Source organism: Heliconius melpomene, chromosome 1 (assembly GCF_056956725.1).
Source record: "Heliconius melpomene rosina isolate 202511_hmr_F chromosome 1, ASM5695672v1, whole genome shotgun sequence".
NCBI classification, from domain to species: domain Eukaryota; kingdom Metazoa; phylum Arthropoda; class Insecta; order Lepidoptera; family Nymphalidae; genus Heliconius; species Heliconius melpomene.
In genome coordinates, this window is record NC_140389.1 from 2,411,489 (window position 1) to 2,437,458 (window position 25,970).

Here is a 25,970-nt window from a genome sequence, read left to right on the forward strand (position 1 = left end):
CAGGTATATTTTATTTGTTTTAATTGTATTTTTATTTAATTCCAGATGATATTTTAGCGGAGAAATCTCACAACCTCATAACTCAAGCGTCAATGCGTAAACAATTGTCGGCGCCTGAATATCTTGAAAAACGTAAATTGGAACGTGAAAGGAGGAAATCTTTCGAAAACGGCATCAGAAACAGATTAAAGAAAGCTAATAGAAAATACACTATTAACAACTCGAGGGAAGAAAACCAAGAATGCGATTGTTTACAATATTCAGCGGAAAAAGGAGTCGACTATACTTGTGATAGCTGTTACATCGATCTTTGTTCCGATTGTGAAACAGAATTAAATAAAGATAAAGTTAAAGATGAGAAATGTGCGTGTAAAACTAATGACGATACTAAAGATTGCCCTGAATGCGATAAATCCTTACATTTCATAGACAGTGGTAGCACAGAACGTATTGAAAAAAGTAAATCTTGTAAATGTTCAGACTTCAAATCATCTCAAGAGAGCTTCACTAAAGAATGTAACGGTTCTTTGAACAAAACACGATGTTATCATTCATCTGATAGTATTATCACTTACACAGATAGCAAAAGTAAGGAAGATTTATCTGACGCAAATAGTTCAACAAATGTAAAAAGTATTACTAAAACGTGTCTAAAATGCGCTAAAATTAAAGAGAATATACCAGTAACCGATTCTATGGGTACCTTACATACTAGGAAATCTAGATGTAACGATACTGAGAAACATAAAACAGATACATTGAGATCAAAGTCTAAAGATGACCCTCAAAGATCAAAGCTGTCTAAAATAGGTACATGGAGAAGAAAATCTGAACCTGGACTACAAAACACAATAATAAATACCAAAAAATCTCAAGACAGTGATAGTGAAAGAGCAGAAAGTAAAGGAAGCGAAAAAATTGAATTTGAATGTCGGAATTGTGGATCGAATAAAATTACTAAAAAACTCAAAACAAAGGAAGCTATGTCCGACGCTGAAAGTGATATTAAAAAGAAAATGACTGTAAACACAGTAACGAAACCGAATTTAGAGATAAAAATGTACAATACTAAAAATATACCAAAGAAAATCTCGAAGATAAAGAAAAACCGAGCAAAAGGTATACGTTTAGGATCGGATACAACAACACGTTTCTATACCGATTTTTCGACAGATGTATCTATTGAAAATATTTTACATATATCAGAATCAAATGACAGTTTAAATGTTGACAAACCAAAGATCATACCTATACCAATTCCAGATACTATAAGTAAAGATGAAGATATAGATGAAGAAACATATAAAAAATTAATAGAAAAAACAGATTCCTTTAAAAAGAATGAGTTAGAAAAAGTTAAATACTTAAACAAACAGAAAGTTATAACAGAAGGAACTGAAGTAGAAGATAAATCACAAGATATAAATGAAGTACAAAGCACTTCCGAAATCTCTAACGGTCCTGAGCAGCCGATTGAACAAATTATATCACAACTTCTAATGCAAAATCGAGAATTCCAGAAGTTACTTAAGAAACAGCAACAACGGAATACTGCTCAAAGAAGACATCAAAGACTATTAAAATCACATTCTAATCCCGATCAAGTAATATTGGCGAAAAGCGAATTAACAAAATTAAAACCAAAATATATTCGCCAAATGTCAGAAAACATTGAACTAAACATTAATGAACAAGATGATCTAGAACCAGAGCATGGTCAAAGTGAAATAGATGATGTTTCTGATGATGATCATATATATGAAACTTTAAGAATAGAAAATAAATCTGATAACAGTTTACATAACTTAAACAATAAAAGCAAATTAATACAACATAATTCACATATTTCTCGGCCGAAACGACTATCTTCTCCACAAAATTCAACACAAATAATTACAGACATAACAAAAGTAGGTCCTGAGTCCGACTATGTTTATCTTTCTTTCGATGAAGCGAAAAGACTTGAAAGCTTAGACGATGGAATATATGATGTTCCTGTTAAAACTCCGGAAAAAGTAGTAAAGCAGAATATTGAACCGATAAACAAAGATTATTACGTAACTATGGAAAATCATAAATCTTTAAATAATGAAGAAAACATTTACGATAACTTAATTGACGTATGTCGAAGGAAAAAAGACGTACCTAATACGTTACCAAGTGACTATTTGCCTATGAGCCCTGATCAACAAAGTCCAAATACACCTGAAATTTGGTTAAGTCGTCAAAAGGAACATTTTAATGTTTCCAGAGATAGAAAATCTGGTTCTTTACCTAGAAGTTTTCAAGTAGTAACTAATAGTCAAGACGAAAACAATTTAAGCACCTTTAAATGTAAACCAAACAGCAATAGTAAAACGTACTTAAACAGAGATGGTAAAGTTTTGAGCGTAGATAGACCATTCACTATAGCTTCAGATCAAAGTGAAATAAGTTATGATGACGTAGAAACCTATATGGGGGAAGGCGACATTTTGAAATTTAATAAAAATTCTAAATCGAAGGAAGAAGAATATTCTCAAAATATTAGTCAATCTACTTTAGAATTAGAGGAAGAAATCGATAGATGTTACAAAAACAATTTCGAGAAAGTTGATTTAGACTCAAATAAAAATGAACCGTTAAGTACCTCCCCAGCTAATATAAACGTGTCTACAACATCTTCCTGTGAAGCTCTGACTGTTGAGCAAAACGAAGAAAAAAGTAAACAGGCTGATGTAATACATCCAGAACATAAAATATATAAACCTACAAGTAATGTCCTCTCTTTGAAAAATGTTTTAAGTCGATTTAAAAATCGCACACCGCCTAAAAGCAATGAGGAACTCGAGATTAATGCTAATGAACAGGGTTCTGAAAACTTAAAATCGGATTTAAAGAGTCCTACTAGTGAAAAGAGATCAGCTTTAAACCCAAGAAGTTATTCTAAAAATTTATTGCAACGGTTTAGAAGTATTATAGGTGATGAGCAGCCAGATGATAACCAAAATAAAACAGAATCTAAAATCAAAACGGATGATCAAAATAATTCAAAGAGCGAAATTAAAGTTATCATAACATCAACTGACAATAGCCCAACTACATCAAGTATGTCTTATTCTATACATACGGATGCGTTGAGTAAAAGTGTTTGTGAGCACACAACAATGAGTGAGAGTCAAAAGGAGAAAAATAATTTAGAAATTTTATCGCAGAGCTGTGAGAATATTAACAAACCAGGATTTCGGCCAAGTTATGAAAAGAGTATTAGTATGGTTACTAGTGTTACTAGTTCGCTAGCAAGCACACCTTCACCTTCAAAATCAAATAATAGCTCACATCAAAGTTTGAATAAACTACCTGTATATATGCAAGGTAGCAAACATTTAGGAGCTAGAATAGCTCAATCTGACTATGTAGATCCGATGACACTTCTGAGTGAAAGAAATGCGTTGAAAAATGTCAATGTACTTATAAATAAAAATGCTTTGAGACCAGACAGCTTATTTTCTAATTCATCTTTTGTAACATCTTCGAGTGAAAGTACATATCAAGAAAGTCAATGTAAAGTTAGTAAATCTTTAATTGATAACGTAACTTCTACTACTAAAGTCAATTCTGATGAAAGTTTCTACGAAAAATCTTTTGAGAGAATAGAACAATTAACTGATGAAGATATGTTCAGAGATTCCGCTGTTTATTCTGATCAAGACGAAATTGACGATGTTGAAACTGTTAACAAAGTTATCAGCAAACCGATGACTAGAGTGGAAAGTATTAAGCGTGAGTCATCTTTTAGAGCTAAAAGAACGGTAACAACAAGTGTCATTGAGAAAAAGTTAGTCCAAACAAAAGTAACTGTAACAAATAAGCCACAGTTTACACAAATCAATGACAAAGAAATAAAACCTGATAGCGAGAAAGTTGTTATCAAACCAAAAATTGCACCACCTGTACCAATTAAACCGAAACTAACAAGCATGTCGTCGATTGCAACAGTTCAAAATAGTATAATAACAAAGACTAATCTCGCTAAAAGCCAAGAGCAATCGTCATCATCTGAATCTGTTAGTACTCGAACGATTAAACGAAATACAAATTATAAACCGGTGTATACAAGATCAGAATCGACACCAGCGCCGAAAGATAAAGTTAAAAACATTGCATCAAAACCTGATAAAGAGGTGACAGAAACAAATAAAGCAACTGAAGAAGATTTATCAAAGCAAGGAATACAGTTAAAGAGGCTAAGTTTTGAAAGAGCCAGCCTTGATTCAGCGACTCGTAAGATAAAACCAAGTATCGAAAGTAAACGTACTTCATTAGAACAACCAACAACATCAAAATCAGTGCTAGAAAGGCGATTGGAGATAGAACAAATGACAAAAGGGCAAATTAAATCGGTACAAAATAAAAAAAATACGTCAGTTGCTAAACCTAAGTCGATTACATCAAAAGTTGCGTCATTTGAAAGAAACGTTAGTGAAAATAAAGAACTTAAAAATTCTCCAATTGCTACAAAAGCGAATTTGTCTGTAAACAAAAGTAGTAATGAAGAAAATATCGAAAGCGATGATCCCAAAGAAAGTTGGGTAAAACAGGTTGTCAATAAATTCCAGTGAGCTTATCTTTGCATTTAATATCCGTCTGATTTTCTACTCCGCTTTTTGGGATCCACATACAATATTGTAGTTTTTAATATTGTTAATAATTAATTATTATTGTAAATATTTGTTTTCCTGTCAAACCTTCTTGGGCTTTGATGTCTTGTGCCATAGACAAGATAAATATTTTGGCGGTATGTTATACATCACTGTGCACAAAATATAAACTCGCACTCATAGGCGTAGATAATAACAAAATATAAATAATAAAATATTTCTCTTAAAATTTCATTCGCTCACTTAACATAAATTAATATAATATAATAATCTTTTCCGAAAAAAAATTAACTACGTCTATGGTAGCACTAATGTAAATAAAGATTTGTTAATATGCTTATTTTGATACATGTTTATCAGGAAGTGCCATCATGAATAGCATTAAATTCTATATATACAAAAATTATATTTTTTGTGCAATGAAATGAAATGAAAAAAAAAAATGTATTTATTATTTTTATTTAAGTTTTTCATAGCTACTAACACCAAAAAGTAGAAATGTTATTTTTTAAGTTAGATTTTGTTTTGTGAAACGAAAAATAACAGATTTTGTAATCTTTTTTCTTATTTATTTTACATTCCGATGTCGATCACTGCCAACTATGGTTATGAAGTGAAATTAAAACTGTTAATAATATTTCAAGATCGTATAACTTAAATGTTTTGACCTCTTATAAAGTATGAGTTGACCTCTAATAATAGAGAATAAAAAAACTGTAAAAATAAAATATTACAATATTCATATATTTATACTATTAAATAATAGCTTTGTATAACATTTTGAATATTAAGTATACTCGTATATGTAATATAAAATTCGCTGCCTTAATACCGTTTAGTTTTTGACACCTTAATTTGACGCTAAAATATTTTTCAAGAAAAAGTTGTAATGTTGGTAGTATTGTTTTATTTTTTAATTTGCCACACATTGAAGACACGTATACTTAACTTGTTGAGACTGTTAGTTTAAGCATTAATTTCTCCTTAAATAAATTTACATACTAACATTATTATAAAATGAAATCTCAAAATATTGTACTCTACTTAATCACGTGATTGTAAGCAATTTTATTAAAATAACCTTTATAATATACACTATCCAAGCCTGTATCGATTATCTCAATATTTTGTAATTTTTATAATGAATTTTAGACGTTTTAAAAACGGGCCTTATTAGTTACTTATCTACATATTATTTATATTTATTGTAAAATACTTATCTCCAATACTAATTCTTACCATTATAAAAAAACATAATTCTTCAACAATTAGCACTAAAGGTTTAATAATGATCTAGAAACTTCACTACTACTCACGCTTTGTACTTTTTATAAACAATATGTAGATAAGCTCACACAAATATATTTTATATGTAATCACGCCTTAAAGTTCAAAAATATATTGTTATAATATGGAATTTACGAATAAAACATAATAAAACCGCTTCTCAAACTATATTTTTAATAAAAAAACCATGTGCTGTCAAAAATTACACATCAATTTGACATTGACAGCTATAGTTTATTCGTAAATTCCCATAATAAATAAATGAACATCGTACAATTAAAGTTGTGAACGAGAACGCATTATTTAGAGTCGTAGTATTGTTTACTATTAAGTATTAATAATGCATATTGCCCATATCGAGGTAGTCTTTGATAATAATAAAATGATTTTTCATAATAAATCTTTTATTTTCCTTTTTTTTATGTAGATCAAAAGATTAAATATTGTAAACCTAATTTCTTTACAGTTTTGCTTAAACGGCATTATATAAGAGAATGAAATGTAAAGTAGTTCAAACTTCATGATGATTGTAGGTTCGTTTCCCTCTCGGGCGGTAAATTATTTTCACTTCCCTGCTCTGGCCTCTGACAAGTCTTATAGTTCCGCCACCCAACACGTAATGTCTCGAATTCGGACAGATAGTGTAGATAATATGTATACTGTACAGAATGTAGCGTGACTATGTAATAAATAAATATAGTACAGTATTTTAAATAGATAAACCAAATATCTTATTATATTATTTCTTGAAGCAGTGACACTTAAACAAAGCTTAAATGTTGAGCCAAAAAACACCTAGGGGAATTGTGCTCAAGATGGCATACTATGATAAGATGACACACTACCAATATTGATGAAACTATTAGCGCTAAGTGCGATCTTGTGACGTTTTAGAGAGTGTCTGTAGATGCAGCTAGTGCTTAAATTCAGTATGGCTGAAAGTGAATGCAGATGGGCAAGTAATTCATGTTTTCGTTATTTTCAATTGCAACAAATTTTTCTTTCGCTTTTGCTTGATGGTGAAAAGACATGTAAGATAAAGATTTTCTATTTGAACTAATTATAAATGTAAAATAGGATTATTATATGACACAACTAACGCTAAAAGCGCATCCTAACCTATAACCTTTGGTCACAACGGTTAAAATTAAATTCATATATCTATTGGGTAAGATGACATACAAGACGTGAGTATAAGATGGCATACTATCTTACCCTTATAAATAGAATCGATGTATTTTTTGCTTTACCTACAAAATGCCTGGCAATTACAAACGAATATATATTGGTCACAAGAAGACATGGATAAGGCTGCTAGAGCAAGGGCATTCAATAGCCGCAAGTGAGGAAGCTTATTTCCCTTTTGGAAAAGGAAGTAACTGATAACGGAATCCAACCTCATAAAAATTGCAACATGTATGAATTTGGCCTTAATACTGTTTAAAAGCCCCCCAGCAAAGAAGAAACTATTTATTTGTAAACTATGCTCGACAAATAATGATGGCATTTTTATGCCACATACTAAGTATGTCATTTTACCCTGTAGTTATTTCGTCTTACACTGGTCGACCTAAGTGCGATTTTTGTTTGTTTTTATGATGTTTGAAAGATGATTGTTCTGAAACTAAAATAATTTCGTTGATTATGAAATATATAATAGTATACGCAATATGCTGTTCTCAGATCACTTTATTTGTTTGAAATATTTATCTTCAAACAAAAAGTATGTCATCTTAAGCACAATTCCCCTATATACCAAAACAATTGAAACCTATACGAAAACAGAAAATCCCACACATCAAGAAATCCAATTACCTATCATTCTATCAACTAAATGTCAGCAAAATATTAGTAAAGCAGAAATATAGGGCTAGTGTAGGTATTAAAGCAAAAATATAGGTATTACAGAGTAGATGTAAACACGCGAGTGCCAGGCGCCGCTCAGCACCGCGTGGAATGTCTGCCCTGAAATATTATTGCATTGAAAAGCTTTATAGCTGTACTATATTTTTCTTTGTAATATGCAAATACGTAAATTTAATACAAATTAAACATGAAAACAGATTTAGAGTCTTATTTATTATATTTGATTAATATAATTTATTGTAATGCGATAAAAATAATATTACGTAAATTAAAATGTTATAAATGATACGATCAAATTTCAGATTTCACTTCTTAGACACTTGGTTACATTTTTCTAAAAAAAGTCCCTTAGACGCCATGCTTTATAATGAGCTGCGACCTGCTGGCGAGTGTGCCGCCCTGGTACTTGTGTGCGAGATGCGCCCGCCTCTGACCTGCTGGCCAGTGTGCCGCCCTGGTACTTGTACAATAAATAAATAATATCGAATTTGGAATTAGTAAATCCGATTTTTTTCCATTGTTATTATAATGTTAGTAACTCGTTTTTCAATCTGTGTAAAGAAAGATATCTACTGCATCATGTCAATTTACTTCATTATAACATAATATCTAAAACGTACTTATAACAAAATAAGATAGTTTTTGCGCTCATTTATGCTGTAAGGAAACAACTAGGTTGATGATATTTTTCCATTTTCATAGTAATAACTATTCTATTCAACATTGTTCAGTAACAGACGTCGCGTGATCGAGAACGTATTTTCCCTCGAAACCCGTAATGTCTTCGCGATGCACGCTAGACACCGCCTGTCACGTAGTATAGGAGGGAAGCTTAAAGTTTATAGATTACAAGAAATAAAAAAATATAAATTTACCTTTATAAGTTAAAGTAAAATAAATTGTTTTACTTTATAGAATTTAAATAATTGATATAAAATAAAATAATAAAAAATGAATTATATATAACAAATATTTTTATATTATTTTATTCTGTCTTGGTTCATGATGATTTTAACATAATGCATTTAGAATATGTGTTATTTTAACAAAATAGCGATACAAAAGTCAAGTCAAGTCAAAGTCAAAATATCTTTATTCCATAAAAATGCTTAACATTCACTTGGACATGTCATAAAAGATAAATAAAAAAAAAATGGAAAACAAAATAACCAAAAAAAATGTGCAACATACATACATTCATACTATAAAAAAAAAAATACAGATACGACACTCATTCATTTTACATAAAAAAACATGCATTTGCTATTTTATGATTGTTTAAAACACTTATATACATATAATTAAAACTATTCTAGTACACATACATAGTGAATACCTATTCAACTAAAACCAAAACTCTACTGCAATACAATAAATGTAGTGAGACCGTCAAATAACCTACTGGCTCCTAGACTATTCTTCCCGGGGAAACTAAGTTTAAAGTAAAACCAATACAATTTCCCGTCCGTGAGACAGGGACAGACGCAGGAAATCTCACCGTTTCGTTATTTGGCTGACTGACGAAACGAACAAAACATATTTGAATTTTACAAATCGTGGACGTCATTCGGGTTTCCAAATATAGACTGGAATGGAAATGCCTTTCCACATATACTAATTATAACTAAACTAAAGGTATTTTACTTACTGTTTGTGTGATTAAAGCTTTTCTCCTTGCCACTACTTTTGAGATTTATTTTTGTGCGAATTTTGTAATCGAAATATTTTACTTTTTTTGGGAAATAAAAGTTAAATAATAATTGTGTTTCTTGCAATATATGAAAAAAGTGTAAATGCGTATTTGTTGCACCAAATGAGAGAAATGCCGAAACTTTGTATTTTTGAATATATTTTATATCACTCTCTAGAAAAAGCACAATTAGCTACCGATAAAGCCATATTTATACTTTTCTTGCAAGCTTTGAATAATAAAGATATACATACAATAAATAAATATATTCCTAGGTATATTCATGTTCGTTTTCCCAAAAATAAAGAAATATTTGATTGGCAAACTATCTGGACGGTGGTCTGAGTTGCTCTCGCACTGCAAGGCATGGGCTCGACTAGTTTCTTAAACAAGAAGCCAGGTTTTAGAAAAAGCGGCTCTAGTGCGGGTTCGGACAAGGAAATGAACTGGAAATTGAAGAAGTCAAAAATAAGGTATCGAATTTATGGCGTATTTTTGTTTTAGAAAGTTTTTTTCAGCTTCCCGCTAAAAAGAAGAGCAGGTATACTACCTGCTTAATCTACCCAGTAATCTGCCATTAAGCCTAGTGTTACTCCGTTCCACTCTACTTTATTTTCCAGGGAATTCTGGAGGCATGGCGTGTTGAGTGGCGGAACTCAACGCCGCGTCTTGCCTCTATAACACAGAGAAGAAATGAAAATATTAAATATTTCATTTTCTCGAGTAGGAATCAAATCAACGACTGCGCCACGACTGGCCTTAACTTTGTTTCTTTTGCGTCTTTTTTCTTTATTTTCTTTCTTTTTTATTTATTCTTTCTTTTTTATTTTCTCAATTAAAACATAATTAATTATTCGTACATACATTTTGTTTATTACATTACACTTTTTCAAATTTAATTAGTATTTAAGGGGGGTGTCAATTTTTGTGATACTATAGTGGGAATGTACATATGCATAGACAGATAAGTTTATACAAGGAATAAGGATAAAGGTAAGTTAAAAGCATTAAATCATTCATAAATAAAATATTTTGTGAAAGATTTAAAGTTTATTTTCTTCTTCATTTTGAGTTTTATATGATACTCCGGCCAATTTTAGTGTACCCCAAACGGTACTCCGAATGAACGTGTCCGACTCGCACTTGACCAGTTTTATTTAATAAAACTATATTCTCTTTTACAACTCAATATCTATAAAGGTTTAGGGATATTTAATTATCAATTCTTATCAACTTTTAATTATAATATCTGCATAGTATCTAAGCTATTGTTTATCATGACAACCGTCGCCATGGCAACCGCAGAATCGATATACCGCAAAATGGACAAAGCACTCGCCTCCAACGTTCCGAACGAATAGCACGAATATATAAAAAAATAATTAAACTAATCAAAGCTTACGGCGTTGCTTGCTATAACAATGAATTTAATAAAATATTTCCAAATTAAATTAAACTTTAATTATTGTTTAATTTAATAAAAGTACTAAATAAGTTTTAGTTATGCATAGTCCGTTTTATATGTATAGGCGGCCGGTGAAGATGAACGAGTATGGGATGAAAAGAGTGCCGGACTATACCGAGATGGCGTATAAGGAAGCTGTCTCTAAGTTAAGATACTTTCTGTCTGGAAATAGTGCGCCGAGTGTAAGTATTTTTTTATATTATTACTAACAAGTACTATAAAGATTTGTTTTAAGTTTTGTTTTCAGAAATTAATAATTTGCTAATGAAAGCTTATGTAGGACAAAAAAGAAAATTTATGAAAAACTATCGAACTTATTAAAAAAAAGCTGGATAATTTTTATATCAGTATTTCAGTATAATTTGAATACTTCGTGCTTAACTGATTAGATAGGGTGTGTGATAGTGTATATTATGATTAGTACAGTAAGAGATGCGATGGAACAGAATTGGAATTTAAACACGTCGGTTCTGGGTTCGATTCCTTTCAGAAGAATGATTATTAATAAATAATTTTTCATTTGTCATTTCGTGTGCAAAGTGGAGGTCGGAAAATTTGGACACTATATTTTTATTATCTCTTTTTTTGTATTCACACTGTATACCGCATGAGCCGGGAAGGCAGAAGCAACCTAGTGTTAAGAAGCCCACTATCCCCACTTACCGTCATCACGAATCCTCGAGTGAGAATCGAACTCACAACGGCCTCAAATCTGCTCTACAAAAAATTCCTAAAGCTTCGAAAAATTAAGAAATATTTTACATATACATAGGTTCGAAGTTATGGCGGATCAGCATCCATTAAAAACCTCGACGAATCTGATGGAGATTTGGACAAGAAATATTCTAATTCTTACAACACTCTCTCCGAATACAAGCCGAGGCCGAGACTCACCGCCAAGTACGCTACCTTGTATGCAGATAGCCTGAACAACTATACTCCTTTGCAGCCCACTGCTAATGTGAATCCTAGCATTAACACTGGTAAGTTTATTATTTATTTTTCAGTCTTTTGAGTAGTTAATATAAAGATTACTTAATAAAATATAGTATATTTATTATATAACATTTTTAAATGGTAAACACGACTGGTCGTGACTTCGATTCTTATATGAGAAAATGAATTTTTTAAAGAAATCCAACTAAATTGCTTCAAATTTGGGTTTGAATCCGATGATGGTATAATATTCTCATAGCATGAAAATTAGTATAACAAGACAACTAATACATTTAATTTTTTTTACTATTTTGTTTATATTATAAGCACCACCTGCCGCTTCTGCCGATGTCACTGGTGGAACTAATCCAGATGTAGTCAATTTCATTCAAAAACAAGAAGAATATATCGAACAGCTTGAACGCGAAAGCCAGTATTGTAGGGTAAGCTTTATGGAATATACTTCCTAATAAAATAATGTAAATAATTTGGTACTAGAGTGCGAATAGAAACTTTGATTAATAGATATTTGTAATGGTTGATATAATATATAATATAAAAAAAAATGTAAGAGAAAAAATTCTACTTATAGACTGGGATCCGACCGTTGAATCCTGCATAAACGAGTTTTCTTAATTAAACCTATATTAATGAATAATACATGATTAATAGAACAGATTACGCCTGGGTTGCCTGGAAGAATCCTGCCGCAATCACCTTTAATTACATTTTTTCGTAACTCGTTTTTGGAGAAAATTGCACCCATACGTTTTTTATATGAATCGCACATCATTTGAAAGATAATCGCATAAGGAATTGGAAAATTAAGGGTTGCCAGCTCTCAGTCTGCCGCAAGTCTAGGGTTGCCTGGTTTAAACATGTCACTAAATGTTAATAATTTGCACTCATGTGTTTTTTTAATGAATTATATATCAAACTAAAGCTTATTTTTTCTGAACACTATAAAACAGGGTTGCCTGGAAAATTCCTGCCGCAAACAAGGGTTGCCAGCGTTTGAAATATTTAATTCCGGTTCCGTTTGACTATGAGAATAGACGATGAAATGCGCGGTCTGCCTTATGTTTTAAAGTAAAATATTATATAATAGAAGGTCAATCTTAAAATCAATGTTTATTCTAATTGTTCACCTGTTAAATGATGATTTTAATTATATTAAGTACACGCAGAAAACTATTTAAAGATCATAGGGCAGAAGAAATCATCCTTATTTTTCAAGTAAAATAATGAATCTATAATATTGAGTCTTTGCAAAATCTATTTTCTAAATACTAATATTTATTTATTAATTTAAATAACCCTTTTAAAACAACTAAATTATCTAATTAAGTAAATGTTTACAAATATCGATCTTCTATAAACTATTAATATACATACATATACATCATGTTCCCTTAATATAATGAAGGGTGACCATTATTGCGGATATTTTTTTTATTAATTATATTGAAAAATACATTTCAATGAACTCTCTCTCTCTCTCTCTTCGTCCTCTACTTGTTTGATTTGATTTGATTTTTTCTCACGCAATTTTTAATAATTTGCATAGGAAAGAAATATATATAATAGAATTATAATAAACAAAACCAAGTTAGCATAATAAATTCGAAGAAAATCCGACAGTAATGCCGACTAATAAACGCTATTTACGGTTTATGACCAAGAGTCGGCAAATATCAATTAGTTGGCTATTTTTTACTATAGATAAACATTTTGCGGCGCAATACAAAGCAAACCAAATGCAATAAAATTATTTTCGAAGATGTATTGTTTCTAAATGCAATGAAAGTGCAGATGGCCAAATGAGTTGTTTTTGAGCATATTACTTAGTTACTTACCTTTCGTTTTGGAGTAACGACGTTTTTACTTGACAAAAATGAAGATGTGAAAATGTGATAGAATTTAACAAGGAATCTTTCCAAAAGTGTAAAATTATGTTATTGTTTCGCCAAAAAATGAATTTTAAATACAGTGACATTTTTTTAAATAGTGACACAATGCACGGTTATCATTTACAGTGTTACAAAAAGTTCATTGTTTAAAAACAAAAATATAAAGAAGTATTTTTTAATTATTTTCTAATGCAAAACGTAAGTATACTTTAATGTTTAATATTATATAGTTTAATAAAATGTGACAATTGTGGCCGTGGGAATTGCCTTAGTTTGATTACACTAAGTTAGGGACGTGAGTGAGTGATTACGCTTTATTATAATTATAAGAACAATTCTTTCAGACCTAAATGCCTTAAAAACTATCAGCGTAGACGGACAAGTTCTTGCTAGCGACATTTTTTTATCTATATTTTTTAATAGCTTTTATTAGTTGAATACTTTGCAAAAACGTAAATATTCGTACCAAAAAGATGGGCGCCATAGTTCTTTCTACGGATACGGACGGCGTTGTCAAATCAAACAAGCAGAGGGCGAAGAGAGAGAGAGATTGTTTATTGAAATGTAATTTTCCATATTTTCTTAATTAATAAAAAAATATCCGCAATAATTGTCACCTCTCATTATATTAAGGAAACATGTTGTAATTAATACCTTATAGTAGATCGATATTTGTAAACATTTACTTAATTAGATAATTTAGTTGTTTTAAAAGGGTTATTTAAATTAATAAATAAATATTAGTATTTAGAAAATAGATTTTGCAAAGACTCAATATTATAGATTCATTATTTTACTTGAAAAATAAGGATGATTTCTTCTGCCCTATGATCTTTAAATAGTTTTCTGCGTGTACTTAATATCATTAAAATCATCATTTAACAGGTGAACAATTAGAATAAACATTGATTTTAAGATTGACCTTCTATTATATAATATTTTACTTTAAAACATAAGGCAGACCGCGCATTTCATCGTCTATTCTCATAGTCAAACGGAACCGGAATTAAATATTTCAAACGCTGGCAACCCTTGTTTGCGGCAGGAATTTTCCAGGCAACCCTGTTTTATAGTGTTCAGAAAAAAATAAGCTTTAGTTTGATATATAATTCATTAAAAAAACACATGAGTGCAAATTATTAACATTTAGTGACATGTTTAAACCAGGCAACCCTAGACTTGCGGCAGACTGAGAGCTGGCAACCCTTAATTTTCCAATTCCTTATGCGATTATCTTTCAAATGATGTGCGATTCATATAAAAAACGTATGGGTGCAATTTTCTCCAAAAACGAGTTATGAAAAAATGTAATTAAAGGTGATTGCGGCAGGATTCTTCCAGGCAACCCAGGTGTAATCTGTTCTACTAATCATGTATTATTCATTAATATAGGTTTAATTAAGAAAACTCGTTTATGCAGGATTCAACGGCCGGATCTCAGGGTATTAATACAGTCAGAATACTAGCAGATTAAACAGGTATTATATTTTAAATAACCATCAATGGACTTAATTTAGTTAATTTTTTTATTATTTTAAATTTTAATACGAAAAGATTGTGTCTTGGCTCGTGATGATTGTAATGTTTATATATGTAAATATTTAAATCAATTTGTTCTTGTTTTTTGGACAAAAATATTTCCATTTAAAACATAATTTAATTAAATAAGAAAAAAAATATTAATAATAATATGTATTAATTTAAAAACATAGTTTATATTAAAAATTATATCTAATTCTATTATTGGTTTAGGATGAACTCAATAATTTACTTGGCAAAGTGAAAGAAGTTATATCTGAAAACGAACATCTGCACGAGGCCCAGAAGAACAAACTCATTTCTCGAATGTTCCATACATACAACGCGGGCTCGGAAACTGACGAACTCGACGATATTGGAGATAGCACCGGATTAGATAGTGATAACAAGGTGTTATTCAACTTTCACTATTTTAAAGGATTATTATTATTTTTTCAATATAAATAGTTTTTATGGTATAATAATTTTATAATAATTGATTACAATTAAAGTTTTAATTACTCTACCTTCTTAACGGGCGGAGAGTACAGAATAGCGTGATATACAGACAACGTAGATTCATTTAAAAAAAGCTTTCAAAAAAATATTTAACAAATATTTTGTATATTTAATACTAGCGACCCTCTTGCGGCTTCGCCCGCTTTAACTACTGGATTATTCATATAATGTATGTTTGCAAAGCACTTAAGATAATGTGAAAATTAATTAAACCCTAATGCAACCCGCATTTTCGTAGTTTCAATAAGGATTTTCCAATTGTTTTACACAGCAAGGATTTTTTAGTAGGTTTTTAAATCTGTGCTACTAATCTTTTCAAGTACTTATTAAAATATATTTAAATGACTATTTTTAGATAGTTAAATGACTAAGTATTTTTAAACGGAAGAAATTATAAACAAAAACCTACCTACTAATAACTACTACAAAAAATATGAAATCAAATATATCGCGCTGAAATAATACATTCAACTGAAATTATCCAATATGTGAAACGCATCTAAATCTTCTTTGCTATAGAGGCAGGCGGGTTTTGTTCGAGCTTGTGGTTAATGCTGTTAAAACAGCTACACCGTTTGAGTAGGCACTGCGTGGCTGCCTGTGAGGAAAATTAATTAGAATGCATCGACCGGGAATCGAACCCGGGCCGCCCGCGTGGCAGGCGAGCATTCTACCACTGAACCACCGATGCGTGTAAGGCAGGCGGGCGCGGCGGACGCGCTTGTATAAGCCGTTTCGCAGCAAGGATTTTTTGATATTGTAACAACTTCTAAAGTACTTATTAAAATGAAAAACAGTAAAAGACAGTTTTGATCTACATTAAATGGCCAACGTAACTAATATACTTATTTATATACTGAGAGTAAGGGATAAGTGAAACTTGGGTAACATACAGCTGATGTGTCAACGGCGGGATGTGTCAACAATTAAATGCGTTTTTCTTTAAAACTATTCGCAATTTCGAAATAGTATAAAAAGCAAATTTTATCTTCGTTTAACGTAGAAAATTAATAAAGTATTTTAAAGGATAAGGATTAATACCATTATGGAAAAATATCCCTTACAATAAAAAATATATTGAAATTACAATTTTTAGACAGAAATATGATGACTACACGTTATTCTTAAAAGATACGAATATGCCGTCGTCGACTTTTTTGTAGATCTTATTAAGAGGAACAATACTCCAGTACATTTTTTTCATGTAGTACTTACCATTAAAGCAGCGCATGCGCGAAAGTGTCTCAACGGGTAGGCTTTTATACACATTTATCGTATTTATGTTAATTTACATAAGAATGTACAAATAATAAACTATATATAAACTTTCCCTGAGAAATATTCGACCTAATGGTGAAAACTGCATCAAAATCCGTTGGGTGGTTTAGAAGAAGAAGAGTTAGAAAGTTCAGACAGGCACAAAAAGCGATTTTGTTTCATAACATATAGGATAGGATTAGTAATACTCGTGTAATAAGTAATTTAAATGTTATCCGTTTTTATATAGGTGTCACCCTCGAAGACTCGTCGAGTGAAGTCTCGTTCCACCAGGCTCGAAGGACCAAACATTGTTTTTGAGTCCCGCATCGCTGAACTAGAGGCTCAGTTGACTCAGGCAAAGATAGATCTGAAGAAAGTGCAGGTACTTTTTTATATACATTGTGTATATAACTTTTTTTCCATTAAATATTATTTTCACGTTTCAAACATCTACATTTATGTTTAACTTTTAGGAGGAGAACAATGAGAACAAACGCAAACTAGCCAATGGTTTGGTCGACTCTACTTGTCTTGATGGATTTAAACGGCAAATTGACAATTTGCAAAGGTAATATTTCTTTTAATTTTGTTGACAGGTAGGTAGAAGGGGCCTAGACTCTAGTGTCAAGACATTTCGTTCTTTACTTCCCACCCGAATGGAGATGCGTGTTAAATGGCGGAACTGAACGCTATTTTTTTGTATTGAAAATAATTTATTTCCCCGAGTGCACACATATGAAATGAAATAGCTTTAACTAATGTCCTCTACATAAAATTACAGTATGTTCTGAACATTTTCTAGAGATAAATCGACTTTGGAATCACAAATATCTAAACTGAAGCTCAATTTGGAACAAAAAGATGGTGACATTGAAAATCGCTATAAGCGAGGGTCGGATGCTGTAGAGCAACAGTTACGCGAGGAGAGAAATAACTTAGAGCTAGAAATACGACGTTTGAAGGTAATATATGCATATTATATCGAAATGAAAATAACTTGAGTATATTAATATTTGTTTATATATTTTTAAATATTAATGTTTTTTATGCAGTCACTTTTACCAGTTAGTGTTTTAATAAAATTAATATATTAAAAAGATATTGTTTCATATTTTATGACATGTAATGTTCTGTATAGTACCCAAAAACGAGTACAAAAATCATTAAAAAATACTATAGATTAAAGATAGAGTTGGAATGCATATTAAAATTATTAAAAGGATCCGTAAGTATCGTAAGATCCAAGTAAGAAATAATTAAAAACAATAATTTAAAACAAATAAAATATTTTATTTACAATATTTAAACAATTATACATATTGCTATGACAGGATGATCTAACTAAAGAAAGAAGTAAAGTCCGTGAGCTAGCAGGTGAAGGCGCTCGTCGTGCGATACAGGAGCGCAGTGCAGCGGAACAAAGATATAATGCACATTTCGATGAACTCCAACATGATCTGGCTGCGCAATATGATAACGTAGCAAAACTACAGGTCTTATTTCTTTTTATTTTTATTTTCACTCTGTATTTCGTATATAGTCGAGAGAACTCACAAGGTTCTAAGAAGATTATTTTCTTCGATTTCCACACTTCCCAATTCTTGAAAAATAGTATGTTTATCTTATTACTAAAGACACTAATCAAATAAATTCTAATATTACATAAAGTCGTTATTAATTTGTTTCAAATTATTTATTTAGTTGGAGTTAGAGCGCCAACGCCGTGAAGAAAACGATTTGAAACGAGAACTCTCTATGAAGAATGCAGCTGTTGAGGAACTTAAAATGGAACTGAAGAATAAATCTTGTACGTAAATATAAAATTTGTAAAATATTACGTTTTGAATGAAAATAAGCATATTTAAGATTAAACAAAAAATGCTGCAAAAGATATTATAAGATACTAAATATTTGAACTTTTCCTTTACCTTAATAAATATGTTAAGATAAAAGAAATCAAATAATCTAAAAATTGTTTATTTCAGCATCTCTACAAGCAGATTTGGCTCAAGCTCACGCTGAAAAAGCATCTTTAGAGGAAGAACTAGCAAGTGCAAGACTTGCTATCGAGAGACAACAACGACAATCTAAACATGAAACTAATCGTTTAAATTCTGAAGTAAGTAAATTCTTACATTTTCAATGTGTGGACGCTAAATAAATTGCGTTTTACCTTTTTATTTGACGTTTTTCTTATTATTATTATTTTAGATTCAGTCTCTACGTCAACGCTTGGATCGAGCTGATGCTGACTTAGTTCATTCTCGCCGAGAGAATTTGCGCCTTTCAGAGCAAATTTCTAATTTGGAGAAAGAGGTATGGAATTACTTTATATATTTAATAACTTAGAATTTTTTACTAATCATTTCAGCACAGCTAGAGTTTATTTTGAAATAAAACATAAAAAGCTTTCGAATCCAACTACGCTCATAAACATTTTGAAAATTGGGTGAATCGGATTGAATACAATGGGTAAAATATTAAAATAATAATGTGATTTTTTTCCACAGCTAAACATGAAAAACCTGACTCCGATATCACCAGAAAAGAATAAAAAGGAGAAAGAGCTGTCTACTATGCTGGAATCCATGGAAAATAAACATGGTAGGTCGAATTTTCGAATACTGCAAAAAACAGTAACTTAAAATAACTTTCCAATATTTTGTCTTTTAAATGTTGTATCCATCGATCGATCGATCATCCAATGGGTAAACTATTGATGTTTTGAAAGAAACTTTTTTAATTTTCATTGATCTCTTTACACTTCAAAACATTTATATTTTACCCTTTCATTATGTGCTTGCATGGTTATCTAGTTGAAAGGGCTTCTTTCTTAACTTCAATAGTTTATTCATCAGATTGTTTGATAAAATTAAACCTTATTGGATTACTTCTAGTTATTTTTTCATTAATTCTTAATTCTTCAATAACAATTGTACACTTCATTAAAATACTTACCATATTTTAATATTATTAATTTTTAAATATCTTATGTTAATAAAACAGATTTATTAGTAACATATTAGGAAAAATAAGAATTTAGTGGATAAATTTGGTTCCACAGCTAAGACCGTGGCTGAATTGGAGTCAATGATACAATCACAAAACAGTCTGATGGAGAAACTCTCCAGTGAATGTCGTTTGCTTACAAACAAGCTAGACGACGCAAATCGTAGGCACAAGTACGAATTATTTTCAAATATAAAAAATGCATGCTTGACATAATTTTACATTTTCGTAGCCACATATTATATTTTTTCTAAAAATTGTCATCATTACCCATTTTCAAAAGTATTTAACGTGATCAACGGGAAATTTAAACCACTTTTCTAATGCAGGAAAAGGACACATTTATAATAAGACCTATAGTAAATTAGAAAAAAATAAAAGATTTAAGCAAATAGAAATAGATGTTTTAACAAAAATGTTATTAGGGTTTAAAAATACACATTTACTAGCTTTTTAACACATATATTTTTTTCGTGTTGGTCACAAATTGGATGAAAAATAGTTAATTTCCTAACGTCGTGCTGTGTTTTTATTGGTGACAGGCAGAATGCGGAACGAACCAATGAGAACACAGCGCGACGGAACAAGAACCCAAGACACTCCATTACCGAGCCACAGATCCAAACGCCGCGTAAAAGAGTCCGATTCGTCGAATAACTATCCAATAATTGTTGGACCATTAACGACAAATCAGGATCTCGTAAATGTTAACGGTGAAAAGATATACAATCTACCGCTGATGATTCAACAACCCTTTTTACGGGAGAAAAAGGAGCCAATCAAAGTTGATATCAGTGTAAAATTAGTCCCTAAGCCAAGAAAAAAGGAAAAAAAGAAACGTGAAATGCATGTCGATGAAATTATATGTACATCTCCAGATAGGAATAAGGGTGTTAAAAATAATATTAGTATGGAAGTCACAGATAACAATATTCACGTTTTAAGCGAGTCTCTAGAAGTTATCGAAGATGATAGTCAAAATATTAACGTTTCTGATAGAAAAAATAGTGTTAATGTTGTAGAAATGCACAATATAGAAAATAAATGTGGAAATGGTGACAATGTAACAAATATAAAGGAAGAAATAGAAGTAATTGAAAAGAAAAATACTATTGAACCTAAGGTTTTAGAACCTAATGATAGTAATAATTTAAATATTGATGCAACAAAATTAACTTCTTGTAATACTGATGAAGAATCCACAAAAGTTGAAGTTGAACCAAATCAATTGATAAATGATGACGAAAAAGAGAATAAATGAGTGCAATTACTATTTCATAATTTTGCAAGTAGCTTAAGATAGCTTTACGTGTTGTGTCGCTTTTTCTAAATTAAATAAATAAGAAATTAGCTTTTGTAATATTCGTAACACATTTGTGCAATATTTAAATTTAATTATGATCGTGCAATATATATATATTTATTATTATTATTCAAATATTCACGTTTGTCATACATGTTATATTTATTACTAATCTTTCTAACTAAACTTTTATAAATGGGTAATGATTGCAATAATAAAGTTTAATAAACGTTTAACTTAATTGATCAGAATTTAATTTCAATATAAGCTAGATTTTTCTCGATTTCTCGATTTAGGCAACTGCCATTAAATTTTAAGTTCTACTGAGACAAATATGAAATTTAATACAATTTTCCTATTTACGAGTAATTAAACATTTCATAGAGAATTTTTTTTTAATAAATAGTTATAATTTGATGATCGAAGGCAGTTGACTACATTTCACTACACTTTAGTATGACGCTCGTTCACAAAAAAACACTTTCTTTCAGAATGGAAAAAACACAGTTGCTTTGCAGAAACTCTGAACTTATGAGAAAACTGAGAAATTTATGGTCTTCTCATAAGAAATACTGCACCACCACTATAGCACCTTATCGAAGTTACACTCCATTGAGTGGATATCCAAGTAGTTCATCGTATGATTTAGATCGCACTTACATGACATCTACGCCTTATAAAATTAGTAATAATAGATTTAAAAGAAACGATGGACTTAGTAAGTTTAGTGACCAAGATGAGATTGGTAATTTGAGCAACGATTTAAGTGATCTATCCATAGATAAAATATCTGATACTGATGACGATCATGTGAAGGTAAGAATTGAAAAAAGTTTCAATAAAATGGCGCCCAGTATTTTGTTCATGTATACACAGACCTTAGATTTATACTTGCACGTAGTTAGTAGCAATTATATTACTAACAATTTAACTCTACACTTCCTATTTTAAGAAATAGGCTTATATATTTAAAAAATCTTTATATATGATACTGCTATACGAGTGTTTGTCACCCTACTCTTCCTAAACACTAATGTAAATTCAATTGGACCCGGCATTAATAGCGAGATGGACAACGTTTACTGTGTCAAACCCGTCAAAGGGTCCACTAGTATTTTATAAATACTCGTAAACCACTAAAATTAAGCCTTTCAACATATGTTTCTTTTGTAAGTTGTCAAATTTTCTGCATGTTTTTACTGCACTTGAGAGTGTGTGTGTTATCACGTGTGTATGTAACAGGCAAGAACTGGCAACTCTGCAGCGTCAAGTAGAGGGCCTCGGGAGAACTCTTCAGTCTACATATTCACACCCACCTAGTAATAATGAAGGTATAAAGAGATTTTATTTAAAATATTTAGGCCCCCCCTGCACACCGAGGGGCACAAGCGTGCGACTGTAAACACGATAGGTTGTGGGTTTGATTCCCACTCGAGGAAATGAAATATTTAATATTTTCTTTCCTCGCTCTGACAACGTGACACAACGCGGCGCCGAGTTCCGCCACTCAGCACACTTGCCTTACAATACCTCCAGAATTGTGTGCTTATTAAATAAGGCAACAAAGTTGACTGATTTTTTAGAAAAAAAAATATTTTTATTTTTTAATTTGAATTACATTGTAGCAAAGTAATAACAATATTGTTACAAGTAGAACTAATAATTAAAATTTACAATTGAAAATATATTTCAGCACCTTCCTCGCACACACCCACAACAAACCGAATATCACATTCCCCGACCAGCTCCGGACCAGAGTATACCAGAACTGAGTCCTCCAGAGACTCCGCACTCGGACCAAACAGAAATTTCCCTACAAACAACGTTGGAAACCACGAAGTTAGAGGAGTTATAGATGAAAATTATATAAATGATCAAGAAATCCACGACAATTATGATTATGATACAGAAAAACCACATGAAGAGCAAAGCTATGATACAGAGATGACAGAACCCCAAAATTATAATAATATCGATAAAGATGAAGAAAAAATTAATACAATACCGAACTTAACACAAAATTATGAAGTAGAGCACGATCAAGAACCCACAAATTTGAATGAAACACAAAGAATTAGTCAACAACTAGTGAACGAAGAAGCACGAAATGAAGAGCAGCACGAAACAGCTAAGAAAATGTCGAAACAAAATTCACGGGAATCTGTGGATAAAGAACAATCATTGCAGAAACAAATATCAAGAGAAAAAATATCTCCTCAACATACACCCAGCGATAATGTTGTTAATGTTGAAAGTGATTTTAACATACCAAATCAGGAAGATGTTAAAGAAAATACAGAAATGTTTCACGACCAGGAACCTGAAACGACAGAGCAAGAATATACAGCTGAAAGTGTCCAACCAAATTATACTGACGAAAATTACCCAAATTATGAACAAAACTACGATCCAAATTATCAACAGCCCGAATATACTGAACAATATGAAAATTATGAACAATATGCTGATCCTAACGCTCAATACAATCAGTATGAGAATTATCCTGAGGGATATACAGAACAGACTTATGATGATAGTCAGTACAACCAAGAATATACTACAGAGTACCCTCAAACTGTAGAACCGGAAACAACTAACGAAAAAGTAGCAAGTCAAAGTTAGCATCCTTAAATAAACGTAATTTAGCATTCACCATGAAAAATCATATTTATGAAAGTAATAATTGAATAATAATTGAAAAGTACCATTGTAAATTTTTTTTTATGTTAATTACACACAAAGAATCGAAAAATAATTAGCTCGGTGAGGATGTATGCTTAATTTTCTCACATTTCTAATAGTTAAAATAATTTCAGATTTTGGCCAAAATTCTTAGTCAACGCTGTGTCATGTCTTGTTTTAGCATTCGTGTTTTAATGATAGACGATCAGACAGATGGGATGTTCATTGAAATATTAAATTTAATACAATAAAATCAAATAAATCAGCTTTACGCTGTAGGGTAGGGAAAGGGAACCTAGTGCTAAGACACTCCATTCCCCACTTTCCGCCGAAATTAAATTCAATAATTATTTTCAATTTGTTAAAAATAATTATTAAATTTATAAATTGTAAGTTGTTATGTCATTTCTAGTATGTCAGTTGAGAACTCACTTCGCCAATGCCACGTTGTATGGACTATGGAGAACACACGACTTCTTCTTCTGTTCTTTTACAGTATAAAAGAATTAGAATTAAGAATTATTGGTATCAAGAATTTTAGGCTTCTCATTCTTTACAAAAAAAGTCTACAGAATTTCCTATTATAGCTTAATCCTCTGTCTCTGTTTTCTTTATAATGTGTAACTTCTTTATTTTTTGTGCAATATTTTATTAAAATTACTTTTGTTTATTGTTTTAAAAAAATATTAATGTAAAAGTGATTATATTTGTTTTTTACACTTTAGACGTATGGCTTAAAATACTTGATTATATTTTACAAACACTCATTTAGCATTATAAAATGACGGATTAAATATTTTAACAACAACATAAATCATTCATTCTTTGTGAAGCTATAAATTATTCATATCTCATACATTTCAATTTAAAAACATATTTCGGTACGAATATAAAATTGTATTTAAATATCATTAAATTCATACATAATTATAAACAAGAACTACTTATTCACTTATAAAATGATATATAAATGTTGAGCAAAAATAAATATTATTAACCAAATTTCTCTTTATTATAGAATTTATAGTAACATTTTCGTGTTTTATTTCCTTTTTGCTGATAGACCTCCAACGAATAGTTTTAGAAAAAGAAAATTGTTTTTAAGCGTAAGTACTTAAAAATAATATAAGTATTTATGAATGGTGTTGTAACTTTTCTCAAAAGGCGGAATTTAGAAATTAGGCGGAAAGTAGGGTACGGAGTCTTAACACTAGGTTCCCTCTGCCTACCTTGCTATTTACGGGGTAGGGTCCTTAATGTTACTATCAGTTTTTCTTTTGTTGATATGCAATATCTTACAGCACTATGTTCATACAAAAAGTCAACATTTTCAAATAATAAATCAAAATGCGCAAAGTTAGGTAATTTGAAATTACAATATGTACCTACCTACACAATTCCTAATTATATTTTTTTAATTTTCAATACCTGTATAAGTTGGGAAACACAATTTTTAAAACGAATCGATTAGTCTCACTATTATAAAACAATAATTATTATTAATCGGAACCTTGTTTCGGCCGAGAACAAATTTGGTTATCAAAAGTGTAGTGGTATTCAAAATGTCAACTTGCTACGGATTGCTATTTTGGACAGTTTTTCTTGTATTAAATGAACTAAATTATGTCACAATGACGGTAAGTCATTTCGGTGTCTGTTTTTTTTTAGTTTCACGAATCCCATACGTTTAGCAGGATAGGCGAGGGAACCTCGGATCCTAGTGTTGAGACGCTGTGTTCCCGTTAAGAGACTTCCAATGCCCACTTTCCGCCGAATTCTGTTGGATTTGCGTGTTGACTGACGGCACTCAACGCTGCTCTTTGCTTCGCTACCAGAGTGAGGAAATATAAATAACAGAACTAATAACGACATCGACTTTACATAG

At 30.8% G+C, this 25,970-nt stretch overlaps 2 protein-coding genes across 4 annotated transcripts in view; both read left to right on the forward strand.

Annotated features, from left to right (window-relative positions):
* The window catches only part of LOC146540939 (uncharacterized), an 88,938-nt gene extending 82,611 nt beyond the window's left edge, over positions 1-6,327 (forward strand). For both annotated transcript variants that reach the window (XM_085203613.1, XM_085203700.1), the window contains exon 12: positions 46-6,327. In XM_085203613.1, the coding sequence (XP_085059739.1) occupies positions 46-4,601 (4,556 nt within the window). In that variant the 3' untranslated portion in view covers positions 4,602-6,327. The remainder of the gene's footprint in view (positions 1-45) is intronic.
* Positions 6,328-9,814: 3,487 nt separating this feature from the next.
* On the forward strand, positions 9,815-24,337 carry LOC146540940 (serologically defined colon cancer antigen 8 homolog). 2 transcript variants are annotated; one of them, XM_085189388.1, is made up of 16 exons: positions 9,815-9,956; positions 11,013-11,130; positions 11,721-11,931; positions 12,212-12,327; positions 15,547-15,723; positions 17,339-17,473; positions 17,565-17,659; positions 17,894-18,053; positions 18,423-18,584; positions 18,793-18,898; positions 19,077-19,210; positions 19,303-19,407; positions 19,602-19,695; positions 20,156-20,273; positions 22,646-22,734; positions 23,097-24,337. In XM_085189388.1, exons 1-16 carry the CDS (start codon positions 9,850-9,852, stop codon positions 24,023-24,025), a joined length of 2,856 nt encoding a protein of 951 aa, XP_085045514.1. In that variant the 5' UTR covers positions 9,815-9,849; the 3' UTR covers positions 24,026-24,337. The 2 variants fall into 2 exon arrangements, with proteins under 2 accessions (XP_085045514.1, XP_085045507.1); XM_085189381.1 differs by lacking the exons at positions 9,815-9,956; positions 20,156-20,273; positions 22,646-22,734; positions 23,097-24,337 and adding an exon at positions 20,643-21,501 and having other exon boundaries at positions 10,839-11,130.
* The last annotated feature ends 1,633 nt before the right edge of the window (positions 24,338-25,970 follow it).

Coding starts and splice junctions, on each gene's coding strand:
- LOC146540940 (XM_085189388.1), top strand. CDS start 9,850: ATGGGCTCGACTAGTTTCTTAAACAAGAAGCCAGGTTTTAGAAAAAGC. Junction 15,724..17,338: donor GATTAGATAGTGATAACAAG/GTGTTATTCAAC, acceptor GTTTTTATATAG/GTGTCACCCTCGAAGACTCG. Junction 17,474..17,564: donor TAGATCTGAAGAAAGTGCAG/GTACTTTTTTAT, acceptor TTTAACTTTTAG/GAGGAGAACAATGAGAACAA.